General features: G+C 40.7%; 1 protein-coding gene and 1 non-coding gene across 7 annotated transcripts in view; both read right to left on the reverse strand.

Moving 5' to 3' along the window:
- Positions 1–431, reverse strand: part of NPNT (nephronectin) — an 80,034-nt gene extending 79,603 nt beyond the window's left edge. For all 6 annotated transcript variants that reach the window (XM_021101706.2, XM_021101704.2, XM_021101705.2 and 3 more), the window contains exon 1: positions 133–431. In XM_021101706.2, the coding sequence (XP_020957365.1) occupies positions 133–203 (71 nt within the window). In that variant the 5' untranslated portion in view covers positions 204–431. The remainder of the gene's footprint in view (positions 1–132) is intronic.
- A 17,947-nt stretch (positions 432–18,378) lies between these two features.
- Positions 18,379–18,460, reverse strand: LOC146401018 (small Cajal body-specific RNA 18). Its single transcript, XR_014814184.1, has one exon.
- Positions 18,461–23,569: the final 5,109 nt, after the last annotated feature.

The raw sequence follows: 23,569 nt of genomic DNA on the forward strand, positions 1-23,569 counted from the left end.
CTCGACGGCTCTGCTTCCGCCGAGGGTGTGCGGGGGCCCAACTTGACGGAGAACAGAGAGAGAGGACCCCAGGGCCGGGGTGAAATTAGCACGGGATGGGGCAAGGAGAGGGAGCCCCGGGGGCCCACTCACCTCCCGTCGAACTCCGCGGCTGCCTGCAGGTAGAGCGAGGACCCGATCACCAGCGCCAGGAGGAAATCCATGTCGAGCGGCGAGTCCCGGGCAGCGGCGTAGCAGCGCGCGAGGAGCAGGTTGGGATACAGGAGGCGCGGGAGAGGCGCGCTCGCCTCCTGCTCTACCCCGGAGGAGCTGCGGGCGCCGGGAACCCCCGCAGCCTCCGCGACTACTGCTACCAATCTCAGCGGAGAGCGGCGCGGCAAGCAGCCGGAGCAAGTCTGCGCGCGGCGTCCGGGGCCCCTCCACCTCCCTCCCCGTGAGGGGAGGTGCTGCAGGGGGAGCTGCGCCGCCTGCGGGGAGGGGCGCAGGGGCGGGGGGCGCGCTTGCGCTCGACTAGCTGCTCTACCGGCCAGGGATGAAGGGTGAGGGCGCTCGGCCCCTCGCCGGGAAGCTCGGGGGCGGGGGCGCTGCGGGAAAGCAGTGTCCCTTGGGGACCGGCCAAGCGGGGCGAGCGCCAAGCTGGGAGGAAAGTTGCAAGCCTGGCCGGGGAGAGGGAGAGCTGGGTGCTTGGCAGGAAAGTGTGAGCCGAGAGGAAAGGGGCTCCAGGCGAAGGTGCATGCTCTGAGGCTTCCTTCCGAACAGGTGGTGACCGCAGGGACAAGCCGTAGCTTTCACCAGAGGGCGAAGTCCAAGGCGAGAGAGGTCTGTGGGACTGGAGCTGAACAGTGTCTGCATTTAGTGAAACCAAAGCACGACTTGGACAAATTAGCAAAGGCAAACTCTGGGAGTTTGCTTCTCCCGCGGAGTTGGCAGAAACAGATTTTTTTTTTTTTTTTTTTTAATTTTGTAACCAACGGAGGGAAACGCTTGGCTGCGAACTGCAGACTGTTTCTCTCTCTGCCGGCTCAACCCTGAGCACATTAGAGGGATATCAACAGCTACCTCTCCAGGGGCACGTGCCCGACCGACAGGGAGGGCAGTTATTACTTAGCAGTGATGTGGTGCCTGATCTTGCGGAGACCATTTAGAAACCATTTTGAGCAATGATTGCTGTTATTGTAGAGTAAAACGTATTGTACTAAAGGACTGTGTTCAAGTGAAAACACGCAGTGATTAACCTAAATTGCACGTGAACACATCAGTCCAATCAAGTCACTTCTCTTCCCAAACCCTTCCCGGAATGACTGCCCAAGGCCTCCTATACCTCTTGACCCGATCGCATGTGTCCTAATCCTAATCAAGGGCCTCGGTGCCTTTCTCTCACACTCCAGGCGTGCCCTTTGCCTCAGGCCATTGACTGACTGTTACTTCTGCCCGGACCCAGATATCTGCGTGGCTCACATTCTCACTTCGGTCTTTGCTCAAAGATCACCACTTTGAGGAGACCAACCTTGACCACCATATTTAAAATTGCAGCCTGTCCCTTCCTGATGTCCCTTGCCTGTCCTACTTTGGCTTTTCTCCAAACCACTTATTTGATCTGTTTCCTATAGAATTTGCTTACTTCTTACTTGGCCTGTCTTCTTTCTACTAGGATACAAACTCTGCCAGAGCAGGTTTCTTTGTTCAGTGCCTGACATGTAGTAGGTGCTTATTAATGTTTATTGAAAGAGTTTGTTACATTACAGACTCCCCCATCATTATTATCTTTTTGAGATTTCTCCAATTTTAAATTTTTAATGGAAAATTCTCTGACAGTGACTTCACTATCCTGATCTCTTAGTGTATTTTCTGCAAGAAAAGGAAAAATAATGGTTTCAACTTAAGTGACTCTTTGATTTCCAAGTTGTTTTCTGTTAGCAAAACAAGTTTCTATTTTAATCTCAGGAAATATTCATGCCAGTTCAGGCTTGGGACATTATTTTAGGCAAACAGCTTGGTGTCATCCATTTCAGATCTTTCTAATGAACTCCAAAAATGTAGGAGTCAAAATATTTTTTCTGTAGAAAAATTTTTGTAAGTGTGATGTAGGCTTGCTTCCAGCTTCCAGTGGCTGCTCTTTAGCCATTGTCTTTGTTTATTGGTTCCTGATTGAGCAATGGATGACTAGGGTGAAATGGACTAACCTACAGGCTAAAAACTAGAGATAGAGGGAAAGGAGGGTGAGTGGTAGTGAAAATAGGACAGTATCTGCAGTAAGATGTTGCTCCACCTTCTTTTATTTTTTTCCCCCATATTTTTTTCTTTGGCCTAGAAAACACTCCATTCATCTTCCTTCTTCATATGGACCCTCCACTTATACTATGGTTCCAAGCTTAGCTGACACTTAACGCAAGAAGCCTTTGTGATTTTTTTGCGTGGATGAGACTCCTGTAATATGTGCTTCTACAGCCCTATGCCTCCCCTAGGGCAACTAAGTGCACGAAGCTGTAATTGCTCCCCCACCAACTCTCAATTTCCCTCAAGACACTAATCCAACCCACAAGAGGGCAAGGGCCATATCCCCTGTGCCCAGCACAGTGCCTGGCACAAAGCTTAAATTCAGCCATTGGAAATAGATTGGAATGGGTTGGATTGAATTCTGCCTGATGAACTTCAGCTTCTCCCTTGAGTCAGCCGTAGCTAATTATATCATTCTTTGTTGAATCATGGGATGAGAAGGGCTCTAAAGGAATTCCAACTGGTTAGTGTGCTGCAGTTATGACCGGGCAACCATTTCACAAAAAGAGATGCAGTTCCCATGGGAGTGATATTTCATTCTCAGTCTTTTTTTTTTTTTCTTTTTAAAGCTAAGCCTGTATGATCGAACCCAAGCCATGGCCTCGACCCAAGCTGCTGCAGTGACAGCACCAGATCCTTAACCTGCTGTGCTGCAAGAAAACTCCACACTCTCTCAGTCTTAAAAACAAACAAGAAAGAACCATACCAAACAACATGCTTTTAGCAATATCTGTACCTCTCTGGTAAAATGATGTTTTGCTTGGGTTTCATACCACCTTGCAAGTAGTAATCCCAATTTCCGAGCACACAAATAATGTCACTGGTTACAATATGATGCAGATAAACAGCAAAATAGAACCAATCAAACACATCTTCCAACACCTGGGAATTAGAAACTTGCAATTTTTTTAGTCATTTTTTTTTTCCAGCAAGTATTTATTACAAACCTATAATGGATTGGCACCTAGGTGCTAGGACTTCAGCAATGAGGCAGAGTTGTGCCCTGAAAGAGTTTCCATGGCAGTGGCAGAACCAGAAAATTGATGCTATGAAGAGAGGATGAAGGTGTAAAGAGAGTAAAGCAAAGATAAGGTGGTAGAAAGAGATGGGCTCTGACTTTTGGTAGAAGTGATTTGGTCACCTCTGGGAGAGGAGATTTGAGCAGAGTTGGAATAAAGTGAGGCTGTGGGGTGGGGGTGGTGTTCTAGCAAAAGGGCCAGAAGATGTATTTTCTCTATCAAATTCTCTTAATGTCATGTAAGCTGTTGGGCGAGCTATTGCTCTTCCTATCCCATATGCAGTGGTGACACAGGGACAGGATTACTGCTTCAGAAAGTCCTACTAAGAAAAGAGGATAAGGAACACACAGTTGCTCATTCACAGCAATTTTGACCCCCAGCTAAGTGGGAATTATGGAGATGCTCTGTTCTGGCAGCAGAGGAAGTGTCTGGGTCAGACAGTCAACACCCCCCCTCCCCCCCGCCTGTGGCAAGTCACTCTCTTGTCCCTTCACCTCCAGAGCCCTATCAGAAGTGACTCTTGCCTTCCTTGGGAGCTGTACATCATTTACAGTTCTTTTTCTACTGGTACAAATTTGAAGGCCTCAGTGTTGCTTGTTTTTTTTTGTTGTTGTTGTTGTTTTTTTTGTCTTTTTAGGGTAGCACCCACAGCATGTGGAGGTTCCCAGGCTAGGGGTCTAACCCGAGCTGTTGCTGCCAACCTACACCAGAGCCATAGCAACATGGGATCTGAGCCGCTTCTGCGACCTACACCACAGCTCACAGCAATGCCAGATCCTTAACCAACGGAGCGAGGCTAGGGATCAAACCTGCAACCTCGTGGTTCCTAGTCGGATTCGTTTCCACTGCACCACGACGGGAACTCCTCAGTGTTGCCTTTAAGGACCTAACAGAGACAGCACATTTTCAGGCCAGACTCAGGGTTTCTGTGGCTTTAAGTTTCCCTTAAAACACTAATAGGTTTCTGATCTACTTGCTTCCAGTCAGTTCCTTGTGCAGATAACCATAACCAAAGTCTTTTCTGGTCCTGGTTTTTAAGCCTGCTTTCTTTCTTTGCTTCCTTGTATCCATACCTTACTCTTTCATCTTGATGGAGGCCACCTTGAGGCTAGCCCAAATAATAGGGTTGTTTGGAAGAGCAACACCCTTACTCTGATCCTTGCCACAAGGCTTGGATCCCTATGTTTATATTAATATTCAGGGCATAAAAGTAGTTGTCTTTTTCAACCCCGGGAGGCCCCACATTTCTAGATGTACTCATTGCCTTTCCTTTCTGCTTACAAAACAACCAGTTCTTGCCTGAGCTCATCTCTTTCTTAAGGTATCTTATGAAAGCAACAAGGAGCAGTGAATATACTAACATTTTCATTTTTTACAATGATATTCCCTTTATGTGGATATATATTGTAATTTCCAAGTAAGCATAGGTAATGATTTTACAAAAATAACATAATAAATGTCAGGAGCTTTCCAGCCTACACATAGCAGCTATAGCTAACCACAATCAGAGTTTATCATCCCGTCAAAGGATAATTCCAGTACTATTTAAATTCTTCTAAAGTATCCAAAAAGGGATGCTTACAAATTATTCCTGAGAAGTCTTTGATATCTAAACCTGGAAAAATACTCTTTTCATATGTGTACAAACATACACACATATATACAGATATAAATACCAATGCAAAAGCCCCTAATAAATGATTAGTGATATCATTTATTATGCTAGTAAAGGAACATATTAAAAATACTAATAAATAATCCAAGAATATATTAAAATAATCCATTACAATCCAGGAATATATTAAAATAATCCATTACAATCAAGTTGACAGAAACCTCTATGTAGATAAAGGGTTAACAAAAGCCTTTCCCCTTCTGCATGAGAATTTGACCTTATGTTAACTTTTTAGCACTGTTCCCCTGGCAACCTGATAAGGTGATTTGCGAACTATGTTGCTATGTTGCTGGTAAAAAAGGATGGGCTTCTGCTTGGTAAACCACATTTAGAAAAAGAGAGAGAGCCAAGTATGCCTGATGGCAAACCACAGCATTGGACCAGTCTGAGTTCAGTGCCTTTTATAACTGGGCATGCCCCTTGCATAGACCTTGGACAATATGCCAATGAGATAGATGGAATTGAAAATGGATCACTGTTGGTTGAATCTGCAGATGTGGGGGGACCCACAGATATAGCAGAGCCAACTGAACTACACCATTTTATTTAAGGAACTTGAGCATCTGTAGATTTTGATCTCCATGGGGGTCTTGGAATCAATCCCCTGCAAATATAGAGGAACAACTCTACTGGCAATGATTCTCATCCATCTTCAAATAATTCTGTAAAGACAATGGAAGACTATTTGATGGGCCTTTAATTCTATTTGAATAGTACTTGAATTGAAATAGACATGAATCAGTGACCAACAAATTTAGAAAGCTGTCTCAAGAGTTATTAAATTGTTGTGTTTAGTCTCCTACCTTTCAGCTCTTTTAAATTTGTATCTTAATGATCTGATACAAATTTTTAAAAAATTTTTATTCATAGATGAAAGAAAGATTCATCTATGTTGACAATAAATTTTTAGAATCACAAAAGCAGGGGTGGTAACACTAATCAGCTTCTTTAACGCATTTACCCCCAATATCTTTGGCTTAACACAATTAAATTCCTTTTGTTAGTACAAAAATTTAATGCAGGTTGGACAGCTCTCCTAAATGATCCTTTGCAAGTGGCTATTCAGGGATCTGGGCTCCTTCCATCCAGTAGTTTTGTCTTCCTGGAGTTCTCCTGTAGCCACATGGAGAGAGAGAATCCAGTCAATCACACCTGGGAATTTGTGGCACTATACTGGCCACTACCTAGTTACATGGCTCCAACTTTACTGCAAGAGAATTTGAAAAATATGTATTTCCATGTGTCAAGAACAAAAGTGAAAATTTTTAATTGAATTCCTAGCACTGTCTTTATCATAGCCTCAAGAAAGGAGCCAACTTGGAGTTCCCATTGTGACTCAGTAGTATTGAACCTAACTGCTATCCATGAGGATGAGGGTTTGATCCCTGGTCTTGATCAGTGGGTTAAGGATCCAGCATTACCATGAACTGTGGTGTGGGTCACAGACAGAGCTCGTTTCCTGTGTTGCTGTGGCTGTGGCACAGGCTGGCAGTTGCAGCTCTGACTTGACCCCTAGCCTGGGAACCAACATATGCCGCAGGTACAGCCCTAAAAAGAAAAAAAGAAATGAGTCAACTTAGTATTTAATTACTTCCAGAAAAAAAGCTTAACACTATGATATCACTGAAAAATCATAGTACTTGAAAATCATTTTCCAAAATTCACTTCATCTTTGATTTTCATCATACAGTAAGTCAATATATTTCTCTGGGAATTCTTAACATATAACTCACTCAATTAGATTAAGTAAATTGCATAAAGTACCTAGTTAAGCGTATATACATGTAGTAAGTGCTCAACAAATACTATCTCCTCAACTCAAAGGAAGGTTTTACTGCCGGGAAGGTTTTAATGCTTCTCTAAGATTTTCTCTATATCCAAAATAGGCAATTATCAATACTTGCTTTAAGCTTTTCCATGCCTAATCCATCTCTGACAATACTGTGCTGGGAATCTTGAATCTCAATTTAGGTTTATCAAAGTATTTGAGTAAATTCAGTTGTCTAAAATCCTCTTGCATCTCACTGTCACATGGGGGAAATACTAGTTAAGCTTTTCACTGGTCATAATAAATTATTGAGTTACTCTTTTTGGTCTCTGAAACATGGATCTGTTCTCAAGCAACATGGAAAACCAATTCTTTAGGCAAAACTTTAGTGCTTGTAAAAATACTTGTTAAAATAAATGATATTTACAGAATCCAGTCCAGGTAGGGAATGTGCTATATAACAACTCATCTGGATTTCCCAAGTATTAACCTTGGATCAAGTTAGTCTCTTGGAACTTAACTTAGAAGCTGGCAGGCTCTTCTCTCTCTCTCTTTTTAAAATCTATTTTTTTAAAAGCTTTATTAAAGTATAGATGATTTACAAGGTTGTTTTAATTTCTGCTGTACAACAAAGTGTTTCAGTTATACATGTACACACAGCCATTCTTTCAAATTATTTTTCTGCATCCACATAGACTATCAGAGAATATTGGGTAGAGTTCTCTGTGCTATAAAGCAAATCCCTGTTGGCCAATCATTCCATATACCTCACTGGCAATATTCCAATTCCCAAGCCTATCCTGTCCTCTTCCGTAATAAGTTTTTCAAAGTCTATTTGTCTGTTTCTATTCTGCAAATAAATTCATTTGTATCCTTTTCTTAGATTATACATATAAGTGATATCATATGATGTTTGTCTTTCACTGTCTAACTTCACTTAGTATGATAATTTCTAGGTCCATACTTGTTGCTGCAAATGCCATTATTTATTTTTTTATGGCTGATTAATATTCCATTATACACATCTTTCTTATTCATTCTTCTGTCAATGGACATTTAGGTTGCTTCCATATCTTGGCTATTATAAACAGTACTGCAGGAGTTCCCGTCGTGGTGCAGTGGTTAACGAATCCGACTAGGAACCATGAGGTTGCGGGTTCGGTCCCTGCCCTTGCTCAGTGGGTTAACGATCCGGCGTTGCCATGAGCTGTGGTGTAGGTTGCAGACGCGGCTCGGATCCCGCGTTGCTATGGCTCTGGCGTAGGCCGGTGGCTACAGCTCCGATTGGACCCCTAGCCTGGGAACCTCCATATGCCGCGGGAGTGGCCCAAGAAATAGCAACAACAACAACAAAAGACAAAAAAGACAAAAAAAAAAAAAAAATAAACAGTACTGCAGTGAACACTAGGGTACATGTATCTTTTAAAATTATGGTTTTCTCCAGGTAGATGCCCAGGAGTGGGATTGCTGGATATATATATATAGTAGATTTATTTTTAGTTTTTTGAGGAAACTTCATACTGATTTCCATAGTTGTTACACCAATTTACATTCCCACCAACAGTGTGAGAGGGTTCCTTTTTCCACACCCTCTCCAGCATTTATTATTTGTAGGCTTTTTCATGATGGCCATTCTGGTTTGCATAAGGGGTAACTCATAGAAGTTTTAATTTACATTTCTCTAATAATTAGTGATGCTTAGCATCTTTTCATATGTGTGTTTTTTTGTTTTACAATCTGTATGTCTTTATGTCTTCTTTGGAGATATGTCTATCTAGATCTTCTGCCCATTTTTTAATGGGTTTTTTTTTTTTAATATTGAGCTGCAGGAGATGTTTGTATATTTTGGAGATTAATCCTTTGTCAGTTGCTTAATTTGCCAATATTTTCTCCATTCTGTGGGTTGTCTTTTCATTTTATTTATGGTTTCCTTTGCTGTGCAAAAACTTTTAAGTTTAATTGGGTCCCATTTGTTTATTTTTGTTTTTATTTTCATTACCTAGGAAGTGGATCCAAAAAGATACTGCTGCAATTCATGCCAAAGTGTGTTCTGCCTATATTTTCCTCTAGGAGTTTTTTAGTATTCAGCCTTACATTTAGGTCCTGAATCTATTTTGAGTTTATTTTTGTGTATGGTATTAGAGAGTGTTCTAATTTCATTCTTTTCCATGTAGCTGTCCAGTTTTCCCAGCACCACTTATTGAAGAGACTTTTTTCTATTATGTATACTACTCAAGGAAATCTACAGATTCAATGCAATCCCTATCAAATTACCAATAGCATTTTTCACAGGACTAGAACAAAATATTTAAAAATTTGTATGGAAGCACAAAAGACCCCAAATAGGCAAAGCAATCCTGAGAAAGAAAAATGGAGCTGGAGGAATCAGGTTCCCGGACTTCAGATTATACTGAAAGCTACAGTCATCAAAACAGTATGGTACTGGCACAAAAACAAATATAGATCAATGTAACAGGATGGAAAGCCCAGGAATAAATGCAAGCCCCTATGGTCAACTAATCTGTGACAAAGGAGGCAAGAATATGCAATGGAAGACGTTTCTTACTCAGCTCAACTTACAGTTTTTATAAGTTTATTATAAGATAGAGTTAGATCTGTACCTTCACTTTCTGCAAGATTGTTGTGGATATTGTCTAATGTATGTATCTTGATCCCATTAAATAATTCGTTTCTTACAGAATTTTGAGCCAAGAAAAAAATTTAGCCTCTTTGGAGAAAATTTTTATGTCTTCTCTTTTCTGATGAAAACTTACTATATCAAGTTTCCCTTTTAAGAGTGGCTCCAAAAAAACTATGGCGACAGTCAAAAGATCAGTAGTTGCCCCAGGTTAATGAAGAGAGGCAGAGCACAGAGAATTTTTAGGGCAGTGGAACTATTCTGTGTTATACAAGATGGTGGGAATACATGTCATTTTACATTTGTCAAAATGCGGAGAATGTACAACACCAAGAGCCCTAGTGTAAACTCTGGACTTTGGGTGACTATGATCAATGCAGGTGCACTGACTGTAACAAAGGTACCACTTTGATGGAGGATGTTAATAATGGGGGAGGTTATGCAGGTGTGGGGCATGGAGTATATGGCAAAGCTCTCCATTTAATCTCCAAATTAAACCTTCCATTTAATTTTACTGCGACTATAAAACTGCTCTAGGGAGTTCCCGTTGTGGCACAGCAGAAACAAATCCAGCTAGTATCCATCGTCTTGCTCAGTGGGTTAAGGATGCGGGGTTGCCGTGAGCTGCGGTACTGTAGGTTGAAGATGTGGCTTGATGTGATATTGCCGTGGCTGTGGCATAGGCCAGCAGCTACAGCTCCAATTAGACTCCTAGCCTAGGAACTTCCATATGCATCAGGTCCACTCCTAAAAACAAAAACAAAGAAGCAAACAAAACAACAAAACAAAAATCCTAAAAAACCCCAAAGAAACTGCTCTAAAAATCTATTAATTTTCTTAAAAGAGTACATATGTTTGTCATTAATTTTCCCCAATACTTTAAACTTCATATGGCATTTTTGTTTAATATTATTTACAAGTAAAATTTTCACATAAACTTGGAAGAATAATTCATTTATTCATTCATATATATATATAAAGTGCCTACCAGGAAGCTCAGAGTTAAATTCTGCCACAAGAGTTATTTTAACTTTTCCTTCTTTCACTGGTCCCAATCTTCTATTTTCATATCTGACATGTTGTGATATAATAAATAGATATTTGGTCTTTGTTCTGGTTCCTGGCACAGAGCTCCTAAAACCTTTGTAATTTCCTGAATAATAGGGTGAGAGGAGTGTCTTTTGTAATTCATAAGAAGCCCCTTTTGACCACACCTGTGTTTAAGTTAATGAGGTGGCTCTTGATGGGATCCTAGATAGCCTTAGGATTGGGGCTGGTTGCCAAGGGAACCAGCTGTGCAATTAGATGGTTGAAACTTTCAACCCCACCCTCTGAGGATTTCTGAGGGGAGAAGGACAGGAGACGGACTTAATCACCAATAGCCAAAGATTTGATCAGCCGTGTCTATGTAATGAAGCCTCCATAAGACACTCGATGGACTTGGGTTCAGGGAGATTCCAGGTTGGGGAATGCATCCACGTGCTGGCAGAGTGGTGGTCTGGAGAGGGCATGGAAGCTACTCACCTCTTCCCACATATGTTGCTCCATGCATATCCGTTTGGCTGTTCCTGAGTTGTAGCCCTTTAAGAAACTGGTAATAGTAAGTAGAGTTATATCTTTGAGTCCTGTGAGACATTCTAGCAAAGTTTTGAATGAGAGGAGACGATCATGGAAACCTCTGATTTATAGGCGGTTAGTCAGAAGTACCAGTGACAACCTGAGACTTGGGACTGGTGTCTGCACTGAGGGCAGCCTTACAGGACTGAGCCCTTAGCCTGTGGGGTCTGTGTTAACTCTGGGTAGTTAGCGTCATGATGAATTAAACCCAGCTGGTGTTACAGAAAACTGGAGAATTGCTTGGCATGGAAAATCCACACATTTGGTGTCAGAAGTATTGTGAGTAGGAAGAAACAGACTTTTATTACCTTTATTTTATATTGTCATTTCTTGAGATTTTTCTCCTTTTGGAAAGAAGCAGGACCAAAATAAATTCAATAAATAAAAAGATAAAAATAAGTCTCCCAACTGTTAAGATTTAGGCTTGACCTAAAATCTATAGCTTAGTCGTTTATTTGCTGTTTTAGGATTTCCCATCAAAGATTTTTTTCCCTGCTTCCAACATTAAGTCTGTTCTCCAGAAGGTCTTAAATTTTGAATTGTACTATCTTTCCTACATATAGGTAGTTCGCCTTCTTTATAACGGTTCACTTTTGCCCCTCTGTTCAACATGTGTCTCCCATAGACTAGATTGCCTTTTCCAAAATGAAGATGTGAAATGCAATAGTAAGACCTCTTTGTGGGAAAGTTCCTTATGTATAACCTAAATCAGTGAAGACGATTTTTACTTGTTCTGTCCCAGACGAAAAAAGAAGCAAAACATCGTACAATAAACAGCTCAAGCTATATGATCTATGGAATGAGCAAGCCCTACTTCCCAGTGCAAATAACACAAAATATAAAATTTGTTAAAATTGAATAGTTGAAGACTCTCAGTAGATTAATGTTTTTAATTACAGTGTCTTCAGTTCTGGTTAACCACACATTAACTACAATCAATCTGCAAAATAATCCATCAAACAAATCAAAGCACTCCAGCAGTATGTCTCAATTTTTATCTAGGGATCCAGTGTGATTTGGAAGAATTTTACTTAAGGAGTCAGACTTCAAATAATCCTACTCTGATAAATACCAGTTGAGCTCTGACTGAACCTCTCTGAACCTCAGTTTTCTCTTCTGTTGGATAGGAATACTAATATATTATATATACATAATTTTCTGTATATTGTGATGTTTCTGGCTGGAGAGAGACTGACCCTCCAGGGCCCGGCTCATTCTTAGAGAAGGCAAAGGGCACAGCCTGGAGCATGACTTTGATATGCAAACTAACCTCTCCAGACCCTATCTCTTCTATCTGGCATTTACATCCCAGAGGCAATATTCCTCTGCCTTAATCATCCCCAGGCCAGGTGCTAGGCAACTAGGGACCACCCGATAGGCCACAGCCAACTGAAATTATTCAAATTCACCAACCCTAAAACATTTACCTTGTCCAGCCTTGCCTTTCCATGGAAACCCCAATAAATAACCCCTCCCCCATGCCTGTCTTCTGCCTTCCAACCACCCTGGTTTTTTCCATATGTCCCTGCTTGGTGTGCCTCCTGTGAAGGTAATGAATTCTGTTTCTTCCTGAGCCTCTCGTCTGACTCCTCTTGTGGCCTCATCTGACTGACCATCTCATTAAAGAATGCAGAACAACCAACAAGTGTCTTGCAGAGTTGCTGAGAAAATATGAGTTAAAATATAACACCATCATTACAGTGCCTGGTATGTAGAAAACATTCAATTAATGGTAGCTGATAGGAAAAGCAAGCCTAACGTAGAAGGTATAACTCCAACATGTAGGATCTGGATCAGTGTCCATGCTCAAGCTTTATCTGAATTTGCAGCTGTGGAGTGTCTGCACCTCTGTCTCTTGACACAGCATCAGGGATAGAAAGGAATGCTGGACCATTTCTGCATTTTTATCAACAGGTTTTTTTTTTTTTTTTTTTTTTTTTTTTTGGCCATAGGGATTTCCTGTCTCTTAATGTGACAGAAGCTGGAAGCAGAGGCTTCTGTCTTTCAACAACAGGTATGAATTCTGCCAACAGAAGAGCCAATTTAAGCTTCCAGAGAGGGAGGGATTCACCTGGACTGTAGAGATACAATGAGTTTATTATTTTTAATGAAATAAAGATGAAAGTAACACATACCAACTCAAAAGACGGAAAAGCAAGCACTGGCTGGATTTTATACCCAGGTTCAGATTCTAGGAACGGAGCCAAATGTTCCCTGCCAGGCAGGAGATGTCGTCTTAGCTTATGTCAACCCTTGGTGCAATCAGTTCAGATTTCTTTAAAGTCTAGAAGAGAGATTTTTTTTTTCAATAAATAACAAGTATCTATTGCATAACTCTTGTGTGTGTTGGACTACATTACATCTAAGTCCTATCCAGACTTTGGGCTGTGACTGAAGACAGCTTCATCCCTTACAGTCATTTAATTTGGTTTCGTTTTCTCAAACAACCCCTACCCCAAACCTGTAAAACTGATTATTGTCACCATGTAGTTGCCTTTTGCATGGTAATGAATCAAATTTTTTTTTTTTTTCCTTAGGGCTGCATCTGCAGTATATGGAAGTTCCCAGGTTAGGGGTGAAGCAGAGCTGCAGCTGCTGGCCTACACCACAGCCACAACAATGCCAGATCTGAACCTCTTCTGGGACCTACACCACAGCTCATGGCAACACCAGATCCTTAGTCCACTGAGCAAGGCCAGAGATCAAAGGTGCATCCTCATGGATACTAGTCAGGTTTGTAACCCCTGAGCCACAATGGGAACTCCTGAGTCAATCCTTTTTTACTCATCACATTAACCCTAGGATAGGCCAGGAGAATGGAGATTAAAACCTAACATGTCAGGGGGTTCCCTCTGTGGCACAGTAGGTGAAGAGTCCCACTGCAGCAAGGTCACACAGCTATTCAGTGGTGGAACTACAGTCCAAAACAGTTTGGCATTAGAGCCTGCTGGTAACCATAATGTTTACTGCTCTCTCTATAACATTGCTCATTAACAAGAGACGTAGAGGGAGAGAGTGGTGTTCACTAGGGCAAGGGTGGAAGCATCCTAATTGTGGCTGTCAAAAAACACATACCTTGGCTATGAAAGACCATATTTGTAGAGATGCCCAGAAAGATAAATGATCACACAGGAAATTTCAAGCTATTCCATTTGGCTGTAAGGACATTCTTGAGAACCTATGCAGTCATGTGTATTTTCCCCACAAAGTGAATTCTTAACTCATTTCTTTGCTGCAATTATTTTTATTACATATTGTTCATTTTCCTATTTATGTATCTCCCCAAATTCATTTTACTTATACCTATCCCTTAGGTTAAAAGGTAAATGAACGGACTTCATAGCAGAAATAGTCCTTTGTAGAGTTCCCTGGTGGCTCAGAGGGTGAAGGATCCAACATTGTCACTGCTGTGGTTCAAGTTGTTCTGGCATGGGTTTGATCTCTGGCCTGCATGCCATGTATATGGAGAGAGAGAGGAAGTGGGGGAGGGAGGGAGGGGGAGGGAGGGAGAGGGAGAGAAAGAAAAGAAGTAGTCTTTTGCTGTATCCCAAAGAAGTTGAAGCTGGACAAAAATGCTACTGCCCCCAGAACTTGTTTAACAGTGTTTAGAAGGGGAAAACTGCCATGAAAAGAATAAGCTTGGGGAAGATGGTAAATGTGAACAGATGCCAGGAGCAGGCAAAGCCATCCAATTGCTGCCATTCTTCTTCTTCAAGGAAAATGAAGCATCTTCACATTGAAAAGTGTAGGGCAAATGTAAAGTGAGTCATAAATTTTATAACTCGCTCTCTTCAAAGGAATTAAATTACAAAATATGATGGTCTGATTTTTCTCTAAGGCCATATATATCTAATCCAATACTATAATTAACATTGAGTTTTAAATGTTGTTAGTCTCAGAAGAATGAATCCAGAAATCTTGGGTGGAAGTATTTCAAAGAAGATGTTGTTATCAAATACTCCCTTGCTATGAACAGAGTGAGACTGGTAGAATTTCTAAAACAATAAGGCTTCGGGCTTCAGGCTCATTTGGTTGCAAGATCAGAACCTCACTCTGCCTACTTGATGTAAAAGAGAATTCATTATATAGCAGCTCCTCATGGAATTCAAGACAGGAAGGACAGTTGAGCCCCATGGGGAATTAGACTTGGAAACGGAAAAGGCTTCCAGACTCTGCAGCTGTTCTTGGGCTACAGGTTCTCTGGCCTACATTCTTCTGTTTTCCCTGCCTTGTCTGCAGCCTGGTTCTCTGTGTGTGCTCCTCAATAGCCGTCAGAGTCTCTCATTCAACAGGACCTTGCAGCTCTAGTGACCACCAGCACATGATCCCCAGCCTGAGTCTCTCGGCTCAAATTCTCAAGAAAAAAAATAATCAGGCTGGTCGAGTTCACAGATCAGATGCCCATCTTTGTTTTTAATCAAGGAGGGTTGGGTTTATTTGGTATAAATATAGGAAAAAAAGGCTCAGAGTTGGTGTTCTAATTGGCCAAAGATAGAGATGTTCTTTAAGAGAACTGGAAGAAATCTCAAAATGTATCTCTAATCACTATGATCTGGACCCAGGGCCCTAGTGTCCTGGAACCCTCACAGGACCTTAAATGACTGCCAAGGACAATTCAAATATTGGTACAGGCTTTGGGGAAAATGCCGTTAAAAAGGAAAACAATATATATGTAAATTGGTCTCCACAAAATAAGGTGTAAGCTCATAAATTACTCTCTACCAGTAAAGTGAAATTCTAAATTGAAATAAAAACTTTCAGTGACACATTTGAACCTTAATCGAAGATTTTTAGGACAAACAGCAATGAAGTAGTATATCTGATAGCAACATAATGTGATATATTAGGCAGAGAATATTCATATCAAGTATATACAATAAATAATGATCAATACATGACTTTAAAGCAAAATGCCTTTTTATTGTCCTATAATTTGACTGAGATGTGAAAAGTTTTTCAGCAGAGAGTAGCGTTTTTCATTTTTTCCCCTGATACAATCACCTAACCGGGTTGGAGTTTACTTCTAAATGAGAGCAGGGCCTGGCTCTAGAAGTTCCTAGAAAACTAGATTCTGTTGCCACCATTACCCCTCAAAAGAATCAAAGCTCAGAGCTACATCCTAACCCTGCCCAGAGTTGGGGGCTGGAGAGAGGGGTCTTCATGGGGTGTAGTTAGCAGGCTTGACCTCACCTTTCCAGGGCCATTTTTTCGGGATCAGAATTTATCTCTGGGAGTGGAATAGTTTAATAGCTAAATATTCTCATTTTAAAAACACTGATTTTGGAGTTCTCCTCATGGTGCAGTGGAAACGAATCCAACTAGGAACCATAAGGTTGTGGGTTCGATCCCTGGCCTTGCTCAGTGGATTAAAGATTCTGCGTTCCCCTAAGCTGTGGTGTAGGTCGCAGACACAGCTCAGATCTGGCATTGCTGTGGCTCTGGCGCAGGCCGGCAGCTATAGCTTGGATTAGGCCCCTAGCTTGGCAATCTCCATATGCCCATAGGTGTGGCACTCAAAAGACAAAACAATATCAAAAAAAAAAAAAAAAAAAAAAAAGAATGAAAGAAAGAAAAAGAAAAAAAGAACTTAAATAAATAAGTAAAAAATAAAAACATTGATTTTTTTTTCTTTCTTGGCTGCCCCACAGCATATGGAGTTCCTGGGCCAGGGAAGCGATCTGAGCCACAGCCTGAACCCAATCTGCAGCTGCAGCAATGCTGGATCCTTAACCCACTGTGCTAGGCCAGAAATCAACCCACGTCCCAGTGCTCCCAGAATGCTGACGATTCTGTTGTGCCACAGCAGGAACTACTTGAATTATTTTTAATAGTTAATTTTTCAATTAAAACATAAGATACGCAATATTTTAAATATTAAACTGTTTACATCCATTATTTAAAAAAAAAGGTTGTACATCCTGTTCAAGCCAAAAAATTATTTGTTTGATTATACAGTTGTAAATATTCTTTTGAAGACTTTGAAACTTGGATTTTTTTTAGTTTTCAAACAATTAAAAATAAAATGTTTATTTTTATGTATAAAATTATAAATAAAATTTTTATAAATTTACAACATTTTTATTTTTGCCCATTATTTTGATTTTGTATTCTCTCTGAACCATACATGATTTTTTTTTCTTTTGAAATCTAGTTTCTATGTCACTCTGCCATTGTCTTGTTTCAATCCTTTTACATTAAACTTTTGTGTATAACTTAGTGGTTGTCATTTTCAGCCAAAAGCTAAAAAAATTTAAAGAGTTTTAGATGGTTCTAACACTTGAGATATCTTATTTTTGAAAAAAAAGCTATAGTTTTTTAGCCATGCATTCAGCATGCAGAAGTTCCTAGGTCAGGGATCAAACCTGAGCCACAATAATGACAACACTGAATCTTTAACTACTACCAGGCTACCAGGGAACTCCACAGCTATAGTTTTTTTTTTTTTTTTTTTCTTTTCTTTTCTTCTTTTTAGGGTCAAAGCTACCACGCTACCACCTATGTCACAGCCACAGCAACACCAGATCTGAGCCGCATCTGCAACCCACACCACAGCTTGCTGCAATGCCAGACTCTTAATCCACTGAGGGAGGCCAGGGATCCAACCTGCATCTTCAGGGACAGTGTCAGGTTCTTAACCCCCTGAGCCACAACAAGAACTCCACAACCGTAGTTTTTAATGAAAGACAGTGACATGTTTCCAGAAGGGAAAGAAAATGTATCTGCAATTGACTGGGTGTTGGCACTTGGCATACACTACTTATTCCTTGGCCTTTATTTGCAGAAAGGGGAAGGAAGTTAGACAACTAAGCAGCATTTTTTCAGTTACTTTTCCAGGAAAAACAACAGTGTTGGTAGGTCAGTACTATCCCTGGTTTTCGGACCAGGAACCTTCGACTTAGAGAGGTTAAGTAATTCACCCAGGGTCACACAGCTAGTAAGTGGCAGAGTCTGGTTGCTAATTCAGGTGTGCCTGCTTCTGAAATCCATGCTCTATAGATCCTGTGGCCTGATGGTTTCACAGACTTGGATTCACAGCGGGTATTTCTAGGACTGGAGGACATGTGTGTTTGAATTGGTTAGAGTCCACTTCAATTTAAAAGCTCTGTTTTAAGTGTATGTGTTTGTAGGGGCATGCTGGGGCAGTAGGAAAGTGATTATCTCACTCCATCATTACAAAATTACATTTACGATAACCTTATGACAACCTACTTTCTCCTGTAAAAGAGAAGGAAATAGCTAACAGTATATTGGCTATAGAGCCTTGGGCAGTAAACTCTCATTATGTTTGGATTATTACAGCTAGAAGTAGACTCATAGATGTAGTGTGATTACAGGAAAAAAAAAAGAAACATAAAAACTACTCCATTCCCCACCCCACCCCACCCCGCCTTGCCACGTCTCAGAACACACTCCATCACCTGGTTCCCAAAACTCAGTCTGCACAGTGGTCACATCACCATCGACCAGGACTCATAGTTACAGAGATGGAAGGCTCCTCCCTTAAACCTCCCCATCTCCAACCTAACCCACTGTCCCTCATCTCCTTGACCCTGGTCTGCTGGCCACACTTCACAACACATTTCCATAACCCTCTCAAGCACCACAGCAGTGAGGAAAGTACTGGGGGTTCACTTGGGGGAACTTCAGCCCATGATGCTCACAGCACCTCTCTCACTCCAGTCTCCTGCCCAAGTGGCCCAGGCCTCTGCCCTGTCTGTGCATCAGGGTTAGTCTATTTCTGAGTGGTCTAAGATTGACAGTATTACAGGGTGGTAAAAGGAACATTGTTTTCTATTGTGGGATTCTGGAGATTTTCTTACTGGGAAAAGTCCTCGAAGCCATTTATTTATACTCAGCTGACTGGGCAAAGACTGAGACTAAGAAGAATACATAAGTCATAGCATCTTCTATAAGTTAAAGTAAAGAGTCATGGAGTAAACCTACCTAAAGAGACAAAAGACCTGTCCTTTAGAAACTATAAGACACTGATGAAAGAAATCAAAGATGGCAGAACTAGATGGAAAGACATGCCATGCTCTTGGATTGGAAGAGTTAATATTATCAAAATGACTATACTACCCAAGGCAATCTACAGATTCAACACAATCCCTATCAAATTACCAAGGACATTTTTCACAGAACTCAAACAAAATATTCTAAAGTTTGTTTGGAAGCACAAAAGACCCAGAATAGCCAAAGATATCCTGAAAAAGAAACATGGAGCTGGAGGAATGGGGCTCCCGGACTTCAGACTATACTACAAAGCAACAATCATCAAAACCGCATGGTACTGGCACAAAGACAGACATATAGATCAGTGGAATAGGACAGAAAGTCCAGAATTAAACCCATGCACCTATGGCCAACTAATCTATGACAAAGGAGGCAAGAATATATAATGGATAAAGGACAGCCTGTTCCATAAGTGGTGCTGGGAAAACTGGACAGCCACATGGAAAAGAATGAAATTAGAACACTCCCTAACATCATACACAAAAATAAACTCCAAATGGATTAATGACCTAGATATAAGACCAGATACTATAAGACTCCTAGAGGAAAACATAGGCCAAACACTCTCTGACATAAATGACAGCAACATCTTCTCAGATCCACCTCTTAGAGTATTGACAGTAAAAACAAACATAAATGGGATTTAATTAAACTTGAAAGTTTCTGCACAGCAAAGGAAACCCTAAACAAAATGAAAAGATAACCCACAGAATGGGAGAAAATCTTTGCAAATGAATCTACTGACAAGGGATTAATCTCCAAAATTTATGAACACCTTCTGCAGCTCAATACCAAAAACAAAAACAACCCCACCAAAAAATGGGCAGATCTAAACAGACAGTTCTCCAAAGAAGACATACAGATGGCCAAAAAACGCATACCACTATCAGGAACCATTTTATACCAGCCAGAATGGCCATCATCAAAAAGTCTACAAACAATAAGTGCTAGAGAGGGTGTAGAGAAAAAGGAACCCTATTACACTCTTGGTGGCATTGTAAATTGGTGCAACCACTGTGGAAAACAGTATAGAGATTGCTCAGAAAACTAAAAATAGAATTACCCTATGATCCAGCAATTCCACTCCTGAGCATCTAGCCAGAGAAAACCATGGCTTGAAAAGACCCATGTACTCCAATGTTCATTGCAGCACTATTTTCAATAGCCAAGACATGGAAACAACCTAAATGTCCATTGACAGAGGAGTGGATCAAGAAGTGGTACATATACACAATGGAATATTACTCAGCCATTAAAAGGAATAAAACACTGACATTTTTAGCAACATGGATGGACCTAGAAATTATCATGCTAAACGAAGTTAGTCATACAGTGAGACACCAACATCAAATGCTTTCACTGACATGTGGAATCTGAAAAAAGGACAGACTGAACTTCTTTGCAGAACACATACTGATTCATAGACTTTGAAAAACTTATGGTTTCCAAAGGAGACAGTTTGGGGGGTGGGGGGATGTGCTGGGGTTGTGGGATGGAAATCCTATAAAATTGGATTGTGATGATCATTGTACAACTATAAATGTAATAAGTTCATTGAGTACTTAAAAATTTTTTTTTAATTAAAAAAAGAAGAGTCATGGATGAAACTATTTAAAATCAGGACATTCCTCTGACCCCTCATTCAAAATGTAACATCTAAGCAGACTATGGAATGGGCGTATCAGAGCCAGGGGCCTAGGGCCAGGAGATGCCCTATCCAAGCACTTCCTGCTGGAGACTTAGGTTCTGCCTCCTAATCTCCCCTCAGAGCCTCCTCATGGTTCTCAGTTATTCTTCCTTTTAAGTCCCCCAGAGAAAGCAGTTCATGTCTGCTTCTGTGAGATGACAAAGAGGAGCTCTAATCATGGCAAAGACGTGGTAGAGAAGCTGCAATGGAAACAGTTTAAATAATTCTTTTCCTTCGGTGATGAGAAAAAAAATATTTTTGTTTGTTTTTCTTTTTAAGGCTATACCTGCAGCATATGGAAGTTCCCAGGCCAGGGGTCCAATCAGAGCTACAGCTGTATGTCACAGTCACAGCCACAGCAGCTCAGGATCCAAGCTGCATCTGTGGCCTCCACCACAGCTCATGGCAATGCCAGACCCTTAACCCACTGAGCAAGGCCAGGGATGGAAGCCGCATCCTCATGGAGACTATGCTGGGCTCTTAACCCACTGAGCCACAATGGGAACTCCAGAAAAAGAAATATTTTTAAATTAATCAGTCTAAAATTTTATATTTGTGATTTTAAGTGTGAGGGTAACTGAATAAAAAAATAAATAATATATTTATGGTTGTTTCATCCATATCCCTAAATGTTTATCTGGACAAGTGGGGCAAAAAATTGGAAGGAATATCTCTTGGAAAAATGAGGATCCCATCCTTGGTTATTAAATAAATAATTTTGGAATCTCTCCATTTGTTCAAATGTTTGTTTCTCTCTCCTAGTAAATCTTAGGTAGGAAATAATATGATCACAAATAAGAAAGATTATTATAAATAATATGAATGAACTGGAGAAGTGAAGATCTGGAAAGAAGATATTGTAGCTACAAAAGAGTTCAGGGAATTGAAAAAGAGAAGTGAAATTTTCAAGGACTTTAACCAAAAAAAAAAAAAAAACCAAAACCAAAAAAACCTTCACCAGGTTTTGATGATGGAACAGGCATGGAATATGGCATCATAAATAAATGAAGCAAATGTGATCCTGAATTCAAGGACTGTTCCTTGGAAGGGTCATAGCAGCAGCAGTATTATGACCAACCTGGCTCTAACTGTCTTGATCCTGATCTTCACCCTGTATCCATCTGATTAAATCTTGCTCTTGAGGATAGGGATGTCAGCTCTTTCTTTGCGATGCGGTAGTTTGTCATTTCCAGGCAGGCGTTTCTGAGAACCAACTTCCTACACCCTCACTTAAGGGGATAAGAAGCCTGAGATGTGAGAGCTCCGAGGAAAAATGGGAAGAAAATAATGGATTCCCTGACCAGCCTGGTCTCCCAAATCCTGCACAAATGCATGCCAGATGACGTTATAACCCTTCTCATAGGCTTATAGCTGTTAAATTGATGTTAGCATCAGCTGGGTTGTACAAAGATAAAGGTTCTTTCTCGGAAAAACTCTGGTGAGCACTTGAGCTCATGTTACCTGATGCTTCAGCCCTTCTTCCTTATTCTGGTCAACACACCTACCTGGCATAAATATCCCCTGAATCAGATTAGCTCCAGCTAATGGAAGCGGCTCTTCATTCTCACTCAGTTACTTCAGAAAACAACCGTGGGTGGGAAATAAATCACAGCAGGCACACGAAACATCTCCCCCCACCCCACCCCCCCACTCCCAAACACATGTAAGTGAGACTCATTTTATACTGACATTGTTTGGGAGACACAAATGCTCACAAATAGTTTTGAAAGAAGGAGAATGTGATGTTAAAATTCAAAATTAGCTAACTGCTCAAATACTCCAAGTGATGGCATATGTGTATACTGGTGCAAAGACTGTCCAGGTATAAATAGTGGGCAATGAGTTAGGGTACTATTTGAATTATTATGGCTCTCAGTTTTCTCCAAATTGATATAGCAGTTATTCAGAAATGCAGTTTTTAAAAAATTAAATGAGTTGCTTTAAAATTTTGAAAGTATTGCTCATATATTCTAAAATAAATTAAAGCAGAACAAAACAATACGTAATTAAATAGAAGAGACTGTTCTGTTCTCCCCTCCTGCACCCTCAGTTCCACTCCTCAGAAGCAACTATATCAGTCATGAATGCTTTGGCTACAAGTAACAAGAACACCTCTTAATAGTGGCTATTGTTAACTTACATGAAATTCAGAGGTAGCTAGCGTCAGAATTGGTTCTGTAGTTTGTGACATAATCAAGAAGCCACCATGCACCAGCAACCTCACACCTCATTGTCACAAGGAGACTAACACAGCTCTAGGCAGTACATTTTCAAATGAAAGTTTTCTAAGCAGGAAGGAATAGGGTAGAAGAAAAAGAGGCTTCTCCTAATACACATCCTTATTTTCTGAGGTGGGGATTCTCCCAGAAGTCCTAAGCAGACTTCCCCTTATCTCTTATCCCCCAGACGAGAACTGACTCCTGTCCCTAGACCCACTGTGAACAAAAGAGAATGGGACAGCCATGACTGATTTAGGGCCATGCCGACTCCTCCCTGGGCTGGCATATGGCTGCCTCAACAAAACCAGGGTTCTGCTGGCAAGAAAGAAAGGCAACAGCTATTGGGCAGGCAACCACCAGTGATGGCCACAGTAAAGATGATTAACTATGTTTCAATATCTGCCCAGAAATTTTCTATATGTGTTTAAGTAAATATATTGTATATACTATATAATCTGTCATACATGTGGATATGCCATACATATGCTCATATATATGTATATAGGAATATCCACACATAATACTCCCCTAAGTATCTTATTTTTTTAGATAAACAAAGTACTCTATGCATACTGCTTAGCACATAACCAGCACATAGTTAGTGCTTTAACAATGCTAATTACAATTATTATTACATATAGTCCTATTATTAGCTA

Source organism: Sus scrofa, chromosome 8, assembly GCF_054392235.1.
Source record: "Sus scrofa isolate SSC_HxYL_T2T_F1_AM1 chromosome 8, Sscrofa_HxYL_maternal_Yorkshire_Landrace_v2.0, whole genome shotgun sequence".
NCBI classification, from domain to species: Eukaryota; Metazoa; Chordata; class Mammalia; order Artiodactyla; family Suidae; genus Sus; species Sus scrofa.